This window comes from Rousettus aegyptiacus, unplaced genomic scaffold (assembly GCF_014176215.1).
Source record: "Rousettus aegyptiacus isolate mRouAeg1 unplaced genomic scaffold, mRouAeg1.p scaffold_m13_p_14, whole genome shotgun sequence".
Lineage (NCBI taxonomy): Eukaryota > Metazoa > Chordata > Mammalia > Chiroptera > Pteropodidae > Rousettus > Rousettus aegyptiacus.
The window spans coordinates 45739729-45754479 of NW_023416289.1; the positions used below are offsets into that span (position 1 = coordinate 45739729).

A 14751-nucleotide genomic window follows, 5' to 3' on the forward strand; every position below is an offset into this window, starting at 1 on the left:
CAGGTATCGTGTGGGACATTCTACTTACTTTTTCTTGACATCTGATATTATTGGTTTGGGGAAGAGTTTCCTCAAAAGTCAGTTAAAAACATGTTTCTGACTCTACCTTCCTTCCCTCCCGGCCCACACACTATGGTCCGGCAGTTTGGCCCCTGAATGTGGGCACTTCGACCGTGGCTTCATCTCCGCTGCCTCCTGGAGGATGACAGACCAGAGGGGTGAGAAAGCTACACAGAAGTTAAAGATACTGCCCCTTGATCATTCTGGGGTCGCCTTTCTTTCTTCTGGACAACCTGGTGGCAGCCCGGCCCACAGCAGGCCGAGTAGGGCACTCAGACTAAATTCTGGTTCAGCCACCAGCATTCCTTTCTTGGCCTGATGGGGCCCTTGGTCAGGGGTTGGCAAAGCTCAGCCTGTAGGATAAATCTGGCGTTTCAGCTAAGAATGGTTTTTGCATTTTAAAAGAGTTGTAAAAAGCAAATAATGAAGAGTATGCAGTAGAGATCATACGTCCGGCAAAACCAAAAATATTTATTATCTAGTTCTTTATAGGAAGATCGCCGACTCTTAGGCACAACTGCTTGCTAATGCTACCGATGTGACCTCACTGAGCCAATGTCATGGTCGTCCAAGTGAAGGATAACAACCAACTCACCCACCCGTCCTGCACGACTGGCCTAGCAGAGCTCCCTGGTCTACCAGTGCCCATGGCAGGGGGTCCGCACTCCCCAGAACCACCGATCGCCCCACAACCGAGGTCACCTCGTATGTCCTCGTTCGCCCCTTCAAGCTTGTGGGAGCACCTCCGATTGGGGGATGTATATCACATGCCAGCAGCAGCATCCACAAGGAATGAGAAGCATCTCACCCAGCGGAGGACTTTGCTTCTTTTTCCACCTCAGTCCCTCAGGAGTAGTGTGACCTCAGGGCTGTTTTTATCTCTTCCCTGAGTTTCCTCTAACAGCCGCTTCCTGAAAGGAAGGTGGGTGGAGGGCCTGTCCATTGCCTTGTCCAAGTATTAACAAGGGCATGGGGACTTCTCATGGCGCCTGGCACAGTGTCCTCCATGCCAGGACTTGTCACCCCCAACCTTACGCAAAACGACTTAGAACTGGAGCTCTATGTCAGGGGTCCCCAACCCCCGGGCCGCGGACTGGTACCTGTCCATAGCCTGTTAGGAACCAGGCCACACAGCAGGAGGTGAGCGAGCGAAGCGTCATCTGTATCTGCAGCCGCTCCCCAGCACCAGCATCACTGCCTCAGCTCCGCCTCAGGTCATCAAGCATTAGGTTCTCATAGGAGCGCCGGTCCCTGGTCCAGAAAGGTTGGGGGCCACTGTTCTATGTGATTTGGAATGCATCGTCTACACTGATTTTTCTCTTACCTCCACCGGAAGTTTGGGGATACTGGTTCCTGGTGGCCCGCCCGTCCTGGCTTTCAGAGGTGAGGGTGAGGGTGGAAGGGGGACCAAGCTCATTCCACCCAGTTCTGGTTTCTTGAGCTGGGTCATACCAGACCCTGGGTCCCTGGAGAGCAAGAGAGAAGGCAGGAGGCCAGGAGGTGTGGGTCTCGGTGGGAATGGCCTGGGGGCCTCTGCCTCTGACCTTTCCAGCGCTCTCCAAATTAAGTTGTAGAAGCCATTACATTGGGGATGTAGGAAGAAAAAATTAGAACTACTTATACCTATTTTTTTTTAACCAAAAGTAGCGAATCAAATTAAGCTTTACTGATATTAAGTATGCAAGACAACTTTAGTTTACATGTAAATTTTCTACAAACGTTGGGGATATTTTTTTCGAAATGTTGTCCTTGATAGCAGAGTGTGATAAAGAATGTTTGGGGACCTCCAAGGTAAAGAAAAGCTGTGAGAACTGGGAGATTGGGGCCGGCCGTGACTGAGAAATAGAGTCAGGGGTGAGGGGTGGGGGGCTAGCACTGGGTCTCGCTCATTTGGGAAGCGTGGGAGAAGGGTTTATGCCCAAGATGCCACCAGAGGGGGTATGGCTTCTAGAAGTACCCTCTGCCCCCTGAGTTGCCCTGAATTAGTTTGATATTTGAAGAGGCTGGGCGCTATTACTTCTCCCGCAGACGACTCTAGTAAGCTCCAAGTTCTCCCAGACTTAACGGTCCCAAGGCCACAGAAACCAGGTGACCCAAGTGTGTAAGGCTCTACCGAAGTGAAGAGGGACCCAGCGCCAGCTGCAGAGGACGCGCACACGGGTGCCGCTCTAGGCATGCTACCCCCTCGTCCGTCAGGGTGATACCACAGTTATTGGACAGATTTAGTACGGTCCCCAGTTACCGAGTTAGATTTAGGGGTTGACACGCGTTCTGGACTGAGGGATCCTGATGGTGTCGAAATTCCGCCACAGTTTGGGTTAACTCCAGGACAAAGAGGGGCCCAGAAACTCCGTGTCGGCGTCACCGGAGTGGATGCCCGGTTCGCCAGAGGTTAGCGATTTGGGGGTGTGAGGGGCCCGCTCACAGAAAGAACACTACGCCAGGCCTGAGCGAGTGAGTGTCCCAGAGGGCTGATTTATTGACCCACGGCATGGCCGGAACCAGGCCCAGCGCGAGAGGTCGGCCGCCCACCGACCGGTTCGGCAGGGCGCACGGCTTCGGTTTCCATGGTGACTAGAAGTTGGTGCTGCAAAGTGCTGTGCGGCCCTTGGGCCCCGGAAGGGGCCGCGCTTCGCAGGGAGACACGCGGGGAGACCGTGCGCTCGGTCCAGCCCCGCGCACAGCGAGTCGTCATCGTCTTCTGTGTTCTCCAGCCTCGGGGCAGAGTGTCCCACTTCGCAGAACTGGTACTATTCCCGGACAGCAGGGTTCCCGGGGGGCCCATCTTCTTCCCAGGCCCAGTGAGTGACATCAGCGGTTGCTAGGCGAGTCTCCCTCGCTCTCCTCCCCTTCTGTCTCCTCCGAGCCAGAGATTTCTGTGGCTAAAGGCACATCAGCGCCCTCGCCAGGCACTGGATGGCTTTGCTCGTTGGAAGAATGGGCGGTGTCACTAGTTTCTTGACAGATGTCTTCTGAGCTTTCTTCCTTGATCTGCTGGGCTAGGTTCTTGCCGCCCAGGGTCATTGCGGCGGGGCTCACCTGCTTCCGGCTGGGCGTGATCGCGCTCCTCGTGGAAAAGGCGGACGTCAGGGAGGAGATGAGAGGCAGGCTGAACCATGAGGAGCTCTGGCTTTGCATGCTCCAGGGCAGGCTCAACTTCCTGAGCGGCGTCATGCTGAACCTCTTCCCCGCGTTCTCCCGGCTTCTGTCCTGGGGCGCCACGTTCCAAGTCCGCAAGGGGTGTTTAGGCCACGGTAGGGACGTCCTGGGCACCACGGGTGTCTTTTTGTTCAGCAGCTTTCCAAAGGGGTTAGTGACGGTGTGGTCCCGGAGGAACCACCGGTGGTGCAGTGAGTGGACTGGGACTGGCAGAAAGGTGAGGACGCTGAGGAAGGTGGCCCAGCCCAGGGCGCTCTCCGGGTAGGGCTCTTTGACTTCCTGGCTCTGGATGGAGGGCGGGTGGGGGGGGATCCAGGGTGGGAGGACGAGGTGGGGGAGGGGGGTTTTAGTCCACAGTGACTCAGAGGATCAGATGCCGTGAGGGCCAGAAAGCTTCTTAGAGGGACGGTAGGAACCCAGATCTAGGGTCCTATGGGGTGGGAGATCTGACAAAGGGTCCCCAGAGTGGGGGTGGGGGCGGGCTCCGGGCGGCTCACCATGCTGCTGTTCCAGGCGACGTAGTGGGGGGGCATCCGCTGGTAGAGATGGATGAGGAAGAGGGTGAGGAGGGCCAGCAGCCCGGGCAGGGTCACATAGCACCACAGGAATGTGTAGAAGGACCATATCAAGTGGCCCAGCTCGCCGTACATTTCTTCCCTGAACCTGGGGCGGGAACCATGGCACGGACACCTGGCCGGGCGCCCTCCTGCAGGTGGACGGGCCTGCCCGCCCTCTGGTTCTCGCGCAAGTCCTCAGAGCGTAGGGGCTGCAGAGTTGCGCCAGGCCCTTCCCGAGGCTGAGCCCCGCGTCTGGACTCTGCCTGGGAATCCCAGAAGCCAGGGGCCCTCTGCCTCCGGACTGTCCCATGCGGCCAATGCAGGGGGCCCTGAGATCCCCCAGCTTCCAACTGCGCGGCTGTCAGAACCCACCATACACAGCCATCAGAACCCACTGCTGGCCCCGGATCCCTCCCTCCCCACTCCCTGCTCTCAGCTGCACCCCCCTGCTGTGGGGAGGGGGTGGCGAGAAGGCAGGCCATGCCCTGACACTGCAGAGACGTGGGGCGGACTCCCCTGGCTGGGCACCCCGGGGCTTGGACGGCACCTCTTCGCTCCGTAGACACAGGCCAGGCCCATGTTCTGGAAAGCCACAATGACGACCAGAATCAGCGGGACCAGGTTCTCGTGAAACAAAGACATTATGTAGCTGCCGGCGTGGCTGGTGAAGATGATGCTGCCCAGGAAGCCTCCCAAGCAGACGACCACTACAGCAGAGGCAAGTTGGGCCACACTGAAGTCGGGGTATGGGGCTGAGTCGGGGGCGGGGTTCAGGACATGCACCCCGGAGCTGGTGTCAGCTGGGCAAGAATCACCTGACAGCAACGAGAGGTGATTCCTGAAGATGGACATGCAATTCTGCAAGGGAAAGATGATGCCTTCTGACACTATGGTGAAGGTCCTCAGCTCCATGATGCAGAGGGTTAGGAAGAAGATGATGGCCCAGAAGGAGCCCCCAGGGAGCAGCGACACGGCCTGGGAGAAGGCTGCAAACGCCAGGCCGGGGCCTTGCATGAACTGCAGGCGAGAAGGGCTCTGAGGCTGACAGGCCTGGGCCGGGGGAGGGGGTGGCGAGGGGCTGGTGGGGTGTGTCTCAGGCGGAGGACAGAGGTGCAGAGCGGTGGGGCGCAGGCCGGAGTGCTGAGCGTTTGCCTTCGAGGCTTCGCGAGCCCTGCGAGCCTCCCCCGCTGCGGCCTCAGTTTCCCCGTCTAACAGACAGGGATCCTCAGGTCGGTGTGGCACTTAAAACATAGCGAAGCCCTAGCAAAATCCCTGTGCTACACCCAAAGCGGTGGTAGAAACGTGATTACAGCCGTTACCTGCCTCGGAAGATGCTCAGGTGGCCCACATTTCCCAGGGTCCTCTAGGGCCTTTGGGACACACCCTCCCACCCCCACAGACACACCTGTTCTTTCTGCGCCTTGATGCTGCAGGATGGGGAGAAGTGGATGACCTGGTACTTGAGGTGTCCTGGGAGGCTGTTGATCCAGTCTAGGTAGACCAGGGAGGGCGAGGGCTGCAGCAGGATGTCTTTAGGGGGCTCGGCATCCTGAGGCAGCAGCCCCTTGTTGATGAGGTCCATCATCTCTGAGATGCTCCTGAAGAGGAAGTAGAAGGGAAAGGGGGTAGAGGTCACAGGTGCCTCCGCTCTGCAAACGAGGGGGACTGGGGAACGTGGGGTCGCCCAAGGTGAGTGCCGATGAGCAGCAAGGACATAGGGATGGGGCGGGAAGCTAATCATGTGCACTTAGGGTGAGTACACCTCAGGCAGACCATTAGTGCCTCACAAGGAGTTTGTCCCTTTGTTTTAAGTTCCTGAATTTTTTTGTGTAAATTGGATCATAATATTTCATCATTGTGCTCTTAATGACTACAGGATCTGTGATGACGCTCCCTTTTTTTATTCCTGTTATTTTACATCTGTATTTTCTTTCTCTTTTATCAGCTACCAAAAGGGAATTGTTGAAATTTCTAGGATTATGGATTTATCTGTTTCTTCTTTAGATCTGAAATTTTTTCCTTTATTTTGAAACTCTCTTATAAGGTACATAAACATTTAGATAACTGGGTCTTCCTGACCGTCTGAATATGATGAAATGTTCTTCTTAACCTCTGGTATTACTCGTTCTTTGTTTGATATTCATATAAACTCACGACCTTTATGATTATTTGTTCGCATGGTGTATTTTTCCATTCTCTTACTTTAAGCCTATCTGCGTCTTTATACAGAACATCTCTCATAAACAGGATATGTTCTGAGGCATTATCTAGTCTAAATCACTGCCCGTTAAGTGGGGTAATTATTTAATGTAATTATTGATGTGGTTTCGTTTATGCCTCCCCTTTTCCATGTTCTCTTTTCCTCCTTTTACTACCTCTTTTTTGGTATTTATCAAATAATTTTTTGGGAGGTTTTCATTTTCTCTTCTCTATTGCCTTTTGTGTTGTCTAATAAAGCGACCACTAATAAGGTGTGCTTGTAAGTCCATGAAATGTGGTTCCTGTGACTGAGAAAATAAATTTTTAATTAAATTAAATTTTTATTAATTTAAAAGATGAGTTATCAGTTATCATGAAACTTATAAGTGTATTTGGAAGAACTTGGGTGTGTGAAACTACTTTTTACTTATTTATTTATTTACTTTAGGTGTGACAGCCCTTGGTTGACCTCACAGATTGCAAGGGTCTTGTCAGTTTACGATCCCTTATTTTTTTATTTTTGTATTTATTTTTTATGCCGACAGCACCTGGTCTTCCTAGGTGGTCTCCCATCCAAGTACTAACCAGGCCCAACCCTGCTTAGCTTCTGAGATCAGACGAGATCGGACTTGTTCAGGGTGGCATGGCCATAGACAAAACTACTTTTTCAACTCTGAATGAGACTCAGACATAAGTGTTTTCTAAGGCTCCTCAAATCACTCCAGTGTGGAGCCTCGGTCACTAACCACTGACTGTGGCTCAGACTGCTGTAACAGCCTCCTCCATGAGCTAAAGCATTGATTTTGAAATCTTTCCGCCATTTGCAATTTATGGAAACCTGTGGACGGTCACATCTCTGAGCTTATTTTCGTGTCTATAATGTGCCGGCTATTAAAATATTCCTTTTTTGGTGTTTTCTATGAGTTATTAATAAATGATATTGTTGTTGTTATTATTATTATCATTATTATTGGAGAGGTTTGAGTTCAGTGGCCCATGAGCCCGGGGAATTGCTAAAGTAGAGGGAGGGGACCTCTGCTTTGACCCGTGAGGCTGTGATTACTCACTTCTTAATACAGGCATGGCCACTGGTGGTGGTCCAGAACCCCAGTACCATAAAGATGATGGACGTGGCCAGCAGCGAGGTCACCAAGTTGACCGTGGCCAGCAAGGAAGCCACCTGAGCATAGTTGTTGCTTCCAGCCTTGTAGGAGATGTTGATGATGACGCCCATGCCCAGGCCCAAGGAGTAGAGCACATGGCCCCCGGCCTGACGCCATAGGTCCAGCGAGGCCCAGGCCGAGAGCTGTGAGTGGAGGCGGGGAGATCAAGTTCGGAGTGGGCCCAGAGCGCGAAGGCTGGAGGAGCGGTGGGCTGGCACAGCAGGAATGAGAATGTAGGAGAAGGAGGCGGGGAGAAGTCCTGGGGAGGTGAGGGAGGGAGAGGGTTGGGAATCCCCGGCCTCACCTCTGTGGTCACCATACGTCTGAGGCCGATGACCGCACCTTCCAAGAAGAAACCTCGAATCAGGAGGCAGAGGAGAATGACAAAGGGGAGGAACACCAAGAAAACCAGGATCTGTCCAGGTGGGTCAGGACAGAAACCGGAAGTCAGGAGCAGTAGGGAGAAGACAGGCAAGCATTAGCGGGGGACTGCGGGACAGCGGGAGTTAGAGAGGTGGAGGGTGGCCCAGATGTAACGTGAGGGAGCCAGGGAGGATTATGCTGGGGGGACACCAGTAAGTTGCTTAGGGGTGAGGTGAGAGACCACAGATGCAGATGGCTTTTAAACAGTGACGCAGTTAGACATCACTTGTCCACGGGCCTTGGTTTTATGGCCTATGTGTGAGTTTAAGGATTGAAACTGCAAATGGGAGAGGAGCCAGTGGGGTGAAGCCTGCTGGGAAAGACCACACAGGTGAAGGGGAGGAGGAGAAATAGAAGGGAACCCTGGGAGAAAGTAACACAGTTCATAGGAATTTTAAAGGTTTTTATTGTTGATGTTGTTTGGTCTGTGATAGGTAAGGTAAGCCCCTCCGCCTCAATGTGCCCCTGCTAAATCTTTAGTAAAATCTGCTTTGGTGTGAGTGGTTTATCTTGGAGGATTTGAGGAGAAGGTGAGGTGAGCCTCGGGGGACACACGGGGTGAGAGCTGATTGCCCGCACAGAGGGCAACAGGAGATGCTGGCAACGTTAACTAAAACGATCTAGTAAACACACTGAAATAAACACTCTCGGTGAGAAGGGACAGATTGGAAGTATGAATTGGAATAAAATATTTTAAGTGGGAAACTCTGGAAAGGAATTGGCGCCAACTGGCGCCTTTATGAATAAACAGGCCCTGTCAAAATGCAAGAAGGTGGAGGACGCTAGGCTCGGGGAGGGGGGGGGGTCAGGTGGGCAAGGCTGTGGTCTGGTCTAAAGGCTGCCCGGTGGTCTCCATGTGCAGTGACACGGGGACGTGAGATGGCGAAGAAAGAGTTGGGTTGACATGAGGCACTCCTTCCTGCCATGGATGGACAAGGAAGAGCAGTTTTTTTGTGAAAGGAGCGGTTGTCACAGTTGCCGGGGTGGGGGGAGTCTGCCAGCTTCCCCACAACCCCTGACGGAGGTGCTGTATGGCCACATGTGAACTTGTCCTCTGGGTGGGCAGGAGGGTCACAGGCATTGGAGAAGAGAGGGCAGCAGGAAGGGGTTGGGTAGTGTTGGGGCCAGGAGCCCGAGGATCTCTGGGTTTGCAAAGGTGACGTGGAGGTGGCATCGGCGGTCAGGGTGGCTTACCGGCATTGATATCTTCAGCCCCATGATCATGGTCAAGACGAGGAGGGACCAGGCTGCGAAGATGCCCATGGCGAGTTTCAGGACAAGGACCTGGATCCCTTCATCAATGCGGCCTGAGGCGTACAGGATGCTGTGGTACCAGAAGTACTGGTGGGACATAGTCTGAAGGCAAGAGAGGTCTGCGGGGACCCAGGCACTTAGGACCGCCTCGCCCAGTGCCTGCTCCCCTCTTCCCTTCCTCCCGTTTGACTCTCACTCGCTGTCTCTTGCTCCATGGTGCCCCAGCCTACCTCGGCTCTGCCGGCCCTCTCTCTCCCTCTCTCTCCCTCTGCTCACCAGTGACACTGATGTTCTTCAACAGTGGGCACTGGCTCCAGGGCAGGGGGTGATGAAAGGAGTGGCCCAAGTAGGAGAGGCTCCAGGCGATGATGATGCTGTTAGACAAGCTCATCAACATGCACACCTGGGGGTGGACACAGTGGGCCTGAGGGTTGGAGTGGGTGGAGACAGGGGACCTGGGGACCACCACATGGGAAGCTGGGGTTCCTCTTGGCCGGGCCCCTCATTCACCAGGATGCTGGAATAGCCTATGCCGCCCAGCCAGGGCATGAGATGCTTCCAGACCCGAATGTTGTCCAAGCGTAGCCACTGCCCCATGATCAGCTCCATATATAGGAGGGGAATCCCAAACAAGAGCAGCATGAAGAAGTATATCAGGATGAAGGTGCCTGAAGAAGCAAGCCCAGAGCTGTGCTCAGGCAGCCAGACAGCCTGACCTCCCTCCTCTTTATCCCTTCCGAGTCTGGGTTACATCCTCCCCTAGGACCCTGGAGCCTAGACTCCCATCCCCAAAACTCTCCCCTTAAACTCAGGGTCTGGGTCCTTGGCCCTACCTCCTCCATTCTGAAGACACAGATAAGGAAACCGCCACATGCTGCCTAGCCCCATGGAGAAGGCAACCTGGATCAAGATGTTCTCATTTCTTTTCATCTGAGAAAAGTATTGGGTCTTGGTCATGGGGTTCCAAGGTGGCGATGTGGAAGTTGCAGGTTTTGGGGGGACCTCTTCTTCTAATTTATTTTCAAGGGACTTCATGATTCTCTTCTGACAGGTCCACTAAATCCCGAGGGAACCCTGCAGTCACCAAAAACAGCAGACTTTAAGGGACACGTCTCAGAAGATGGTAAAACTTTATGACAACAAAGATTTTAGAGCAATGAGGGTCAGAATTTAGATTTTGGCCTTTCTCACTAGTTACTGACTTTGGACAAATAACTTCATCTCTTTGAGACTCAGCTATTTTTTTCTCATCTTACAAGCATGGGGGAATTTCAAAATATTTCATATCTGTTATAGCATGAGCATCGACCCTTCAGATTGTATAACAACTTATGCTGTAGAGCATTGTCAGAACAATATAATAAATAAAGCAATCATCTGGAAATTAGCAGATCCCAAAATCTGGTGTGATCAGGGGAAGGGAATAAGAGAGCCTTCCAAAAACTACTGCCATTCCAGGGTGATGGCACACACCCGAGGTTGTGTCCTTTGAGGACACAGCATGATCAAGTGCGATTTATCCCAGGAATGCAAGGTTGGTTCAACATCTGAAAATTAACATAATATAGCACTTAAGCAGGATAAAGGACAAAACTATATCATATTTTTGAAGGAAATGACAAGTTGATAAAATTCATATGGAAATTTGAGGGGCCCAGAACAGTTAAAACAATTATGAAAAAGAACAATGTTGGAGGACTTATACTTACCAATTTTAAAACTTACTACAGTGCTACAGTGATCAAAGCCGTGTGGTACTGGCATAAGGGTACACATGTAGACCAATAGAATAGAACAGAATCAAGAACCCAGAAATAAGCCTTCATGGACATAGTCAATTGATTTTCAACAAGGGTGCCAAGGCCATTCAATGGGGCAAAGGAAAGCCTCTTCAACAAGTGGTGCTGGAAAAATTGGATATACACACAAAAAAATACTGAAGTTGGACCCTCCCCTTATACCACATACAAAAACTAACTCAAAATAGATCAAAGACTTAAATTTAAGAGTGAAAACTATAAATCTCTTAGAAGAAAACCTAGGGATATTCACGAGCTTGAATTTGTCAGTGGTTTCTTAAATATGACTCCAAAATATGTCCTTTTGTGCATCCAAAGATACTATCAAGTGAGTGAAAAAAATAATCATAGAACAGTAGGAAAGTATTTTTAAGCCATATATCTGATAAGTCTGGTATCCAGAATATATAAAGAGCTACAACTGAGCAACAAAAAACCCAAACGACACAACTCAAAATGGGCGAAGGACTTAACTAGACATTTCTTCTAAGATGATATACAAATGGCCAACAAACACGTGAGAAGATGCTCAACTATCTATTCATTAGGGAAGTGCAGATGAATACCACATGAGATACCTTCTCACACCCGCTAGGATGGCAATAATAATAATAATAATAATAATAATAATAATAATAATAATAATACATGGAAAAGAACACAAGCGTTGGTGAGGATGTGCTGGGAAGAACGTAAAATGGTGCAGCCACTATGGGAAACTCTTGGGCAATTCCTCAAATGCTAAATAGAATATGACCCTGCAGTTCCAATGCTGGATATTGACACAAAATAATTGAAAGCAGGAACTCAGACTGATACACTTGGACACCAATGTTCACAGCCACACTATTCGCAGCAGCCAGAAGGTTGAAATAACCCGAGTCCATCCACAGACGAGTGGATAAACAAACTGTGGTCTAGCCAGACAACAGAACAGTATCCATCCATGAAAAGGAATGGAATTCTGATGCATGCTATAACGTGAGCGAATTTTGAAAATATTAAATGAAATAAGCCACACACAAAAACAAATATTGTGTGATTCCACTTATGTGAAATATCAATTACAGGCAAATTCATAGAGACGAAAAGTACATAAGAGGTTGGAATTATTGTTTATGGAGTTTCTGCGTGGGGTGATGAAAATGTTTTAAAATTAGACAGAGCTGGTGGTTGCACAACATCGTAAATGTAATACATGCTACCAAATTTTTCACTTTAAAATGGCTAATTTTATTTTGTGAATTTCATCTTAATAAAAATTATAAAAAGTGAAAGTGAAATAATAACGCTATCACACAAACCAAAGTTGGGAGGATTTCTCATCAGCAGAACTGCACTACAGAAAATAATACAGGGGCATCTTTTGGTTGAAGGAAAATTATCCCAGATGGAAGCAGAGATACGCGAGAAGGAATAAAGGACACCTAAGAGGTGAGTATGCAAATGAATGTAAGAGACTGTTGAACGGTTGAAAGCAATGAAAAGAGTGATGCACTGTGGGGATTATAATGCGTAGAAGGAAAATATTTTAGAATGATGACAAAAAATGGATCGAAGACAAGGAAGAGAGGGTGGCTTCCTTCAACTGATAGCTAACACCGCACTCAGTGGTGAAATATGAATGCTTTTTTTCCAGAGGCTGGGGACGAGGATGTTCATGACCACCGCTCCTACTCAGCATTGGACTGGAGGTCTTGCTCATTGCAATAAAGCAAGGACACAGAAAAAATCTATAAAGACCATTAATAAATAATGTTTCCTTATTGGAAGATGATATGAGTATATAAATGATTATATATGTAAAGAGGATCTGCAAACTACACAATCTTAAAAGATACCATGATTTAAAGTGTTTGCTCCCTTTAGATTTGAGGAGGTATAGCCAATCCTATAAATTGGATATCATCATATTATATATGAATATTGTATAAATCTGTATTTCTTACAAATTGGATATTATCACTATAATGTGTATCAGATATTGTTATATATTATATATAGGATATGAACATGTTAATCTAGTCTATGAACATGTATATGTATGTCTTACAAATTGGATATTATAGAATATATATTATATATTGACAATATCATTAAATAGAACATAGCCTGTAAATATATGTAGCATATACTTTATGAACATGTGTGTGTATTCCTTACGAATTGGAGAGATATATGTATATAGCTCTCCATTATATCATAAGCATTTTCTTATATAATAAAGTATTCTTTTAAAATATGGTTTTTAATGGCTGCTTAGTAGTCCAGAGTCCTACCGTTTGCTGCAAACCTCCCGAGGGGCCTGACAGCCCTGTCTGGTTGGCGCCCAAGGCCCTTCCTGATCTGACCCGTTTCCGACCTCTGCGTCCACAGCCTAGCCCCTTGTCACCCTTTCAAGGCCTCGTACCTGCGATTCACTCAGCGGCCGATGCTCCCTCAGCCTTCGGCCCTGGGAGGTGTCTGGCCAGGTAGCAGCCGCCTGGGATAACTGTCCCTGTCACCAGTGCGGCGCTGCCTGGATCTGCGCGCCGGTCCTTCTCTGCCTCGCCTCCCTCTGCGGCGTGGACTCTCCGCCAGGCTCTCGGGGGACCCAAGGAAGTCGGCTGAGAAGCTCCGATCCAGACGGGGGAGCCCCCTGAGTTCCCCCTGGGAGCGAGTCAGTGACGGACAAGCCTACACCATTCCAGTGCCGCCCGCCGCAGCCCCGGCCACCTGCCGGGGAAAGCGGCGCGTCCGCGACCCGAGTGCAGGCGACAAGAAAGGGGGGTGGCCTCCGGCCTCCTGCTCCGCCCCTCCCTGCCCTTCGCCCACCACCTCAGGGCATCTGGGCCCCTAAATCCGCGGAAAGGAAAGGAGGTGAAAAGGGAGCCTCAGAGGTCCGGGTCCAGAGGCGGAGGGGTGGTGGCCAGGGGAACTGACGCCTGGCTCCCCGAGAGGTCGGGAGCTGGGGGCCACCACTACTGCCCCCCTCTTTACCCGCCGCCGACGCGCGAGTCCGGCGAAGACCGGTCGCTGCTGCAGGCACCTGCGGGGCGGGAGGCGCAGCGCGCGGACGGGGGCGGGGCGGGGGGGGGGCCGCGGGGCCGGGGGCCTGGGGCGGCCTGAGGACCCATCCGCAGGCAGGGGGCGGTTCGGGCGATTCGCCCCGGAGATGTGTGCCCCCCTCCTGTGCAGGCTCCTCCCGCCTCCGGCCCTGCACCCGCCGATTCGCGGGGCTCCCCGCCCGCAGCGGGCTGCCGAAGCTTGGGCCCCAGCTCGCCGAGGGGACGCCGCCCGCTCTACGACCCCCAGCGGGCACGCGAGCTTTGCTGAGCAGCACAGTCCTAGTCTTCCCTCTCCTTCCCGCCTCATCGTCCCTGACTCTGCGGAGTTTTAACAAGTTTACTCTTTGAGGAGGGTCGCTGGGGTCACAGGCTAGCAGGCAGATCGGGCCTTGCAGTGCGGAGGGAGGTCACCAGCTGGCATGCCGATCGAGTCTGGCCCATAGACCCAGCGGTTAACACGCTCCGTGGACTGACAAGAGGGTAGAGTCAAGGCAGGAGCCCAGCGGCCTGTTTCAGAATTCTTAACTCCTGTGCTGCAAAGATTCTGCGCAGCTAATATAGCTTAAAGCTTCCACATCTAGATCAGGTGTTTCTGGAGCATATTCGCACAGGTAGCTCCACGGCACGAAATAAGAAGCCTAGAAGACGCCTGGGTACTGACGGACGTCTGGGTGCGGCAAAGTGGCATTTCAAATCAGAGGACAAACACCAGTTACTCAGTGACTGGAGTGGAACTGGCAAGACACCTGGGGGAAAACGATGCCGCTTCCATCAGAATACATTTCAGGTGGATCAAGGCTCACGATGTGAAAGATGAAAACATAACTCACTAGGAATAAATGTGGGTGAACATTTCTAGAATCTTGGCACAGGGAAGGGCTTTCTAAGAATAACATAAAAACTAGAATCCATAAAGGAAAAGTTTGATAAGTTTGACTACATAAAAATGAAATCTCCATAGGGCAAAATAAAAAGAAAATTAACCAAGTTAAAAGGCATCAAAGTTGTTAAAAATTTCAACATTTATAACAAAGGGTTTAATTTCCCTAATATACCAGGAACTTTAAAAATTACATAAAAGGATCGACAA

General features: G+C 50.8%; 1 protein-coding gene and 1 pseudogene across 3 annotated transcripts; both read right to left on the reverse strand.

Annotated features, from left to right (window-relative positions):
- Window positions 1-2410: 2410 nt before the first annotated feature.
- On the reverse strand, window positions 2411-13323 carry LOC107498883 (orphan sodium- and chloride-dependent neurotransmitter transporter NTT5). 3 transcript variants are annotated; one of them, XM_016122523.2, is made up of 13 exons: window positions 13025-13323; window positions 10525-10719; window positions 9649-9889; window positions 9326-9483; window positions 9092-9218; window positions 8756-8934; window positions 7443-7553; window positions 7043-7281; window positions 5182-5374; window positions 4592-4793; window positions 4324-4483; window positions 3717-3882; window positions 2411-3504 (listed from the first exon to the last, which is right to left on the reverse strand). In XM_016122523.2, the coding sequence occupies exons 3-13, from the start codon at window positions 9848-9850 to the stop codon at window positions 2872-2874; spliced, it is 2370 nt and encodes a 789-aa protein (XP_015978009.2). In that variant the 5' UTR covers window positions 9851-9889; window positions 10525-10719; window positions 13025-13323; the 3' UTR covers window positions 2411-2871. The 3 variants fall into 3 exon arrangements, with proteins under 3 accessions (XP_015978009.2, XP_015978007.2, XP_015978008.2); XM_016122521.2 differs by having other exon boundaries at window positions 4324-4793; XM_016122522.2 differs by lacking the exon at window positions 10525-10719 and having other exon boundaries at window positions 4324-4793.
- LOC118611928 lies at window positions 6512-6630 on the reverse strand (annotated as a pseudogene).
- Window positions 13324-14751: the final 1428 nt, after the last annotated feature.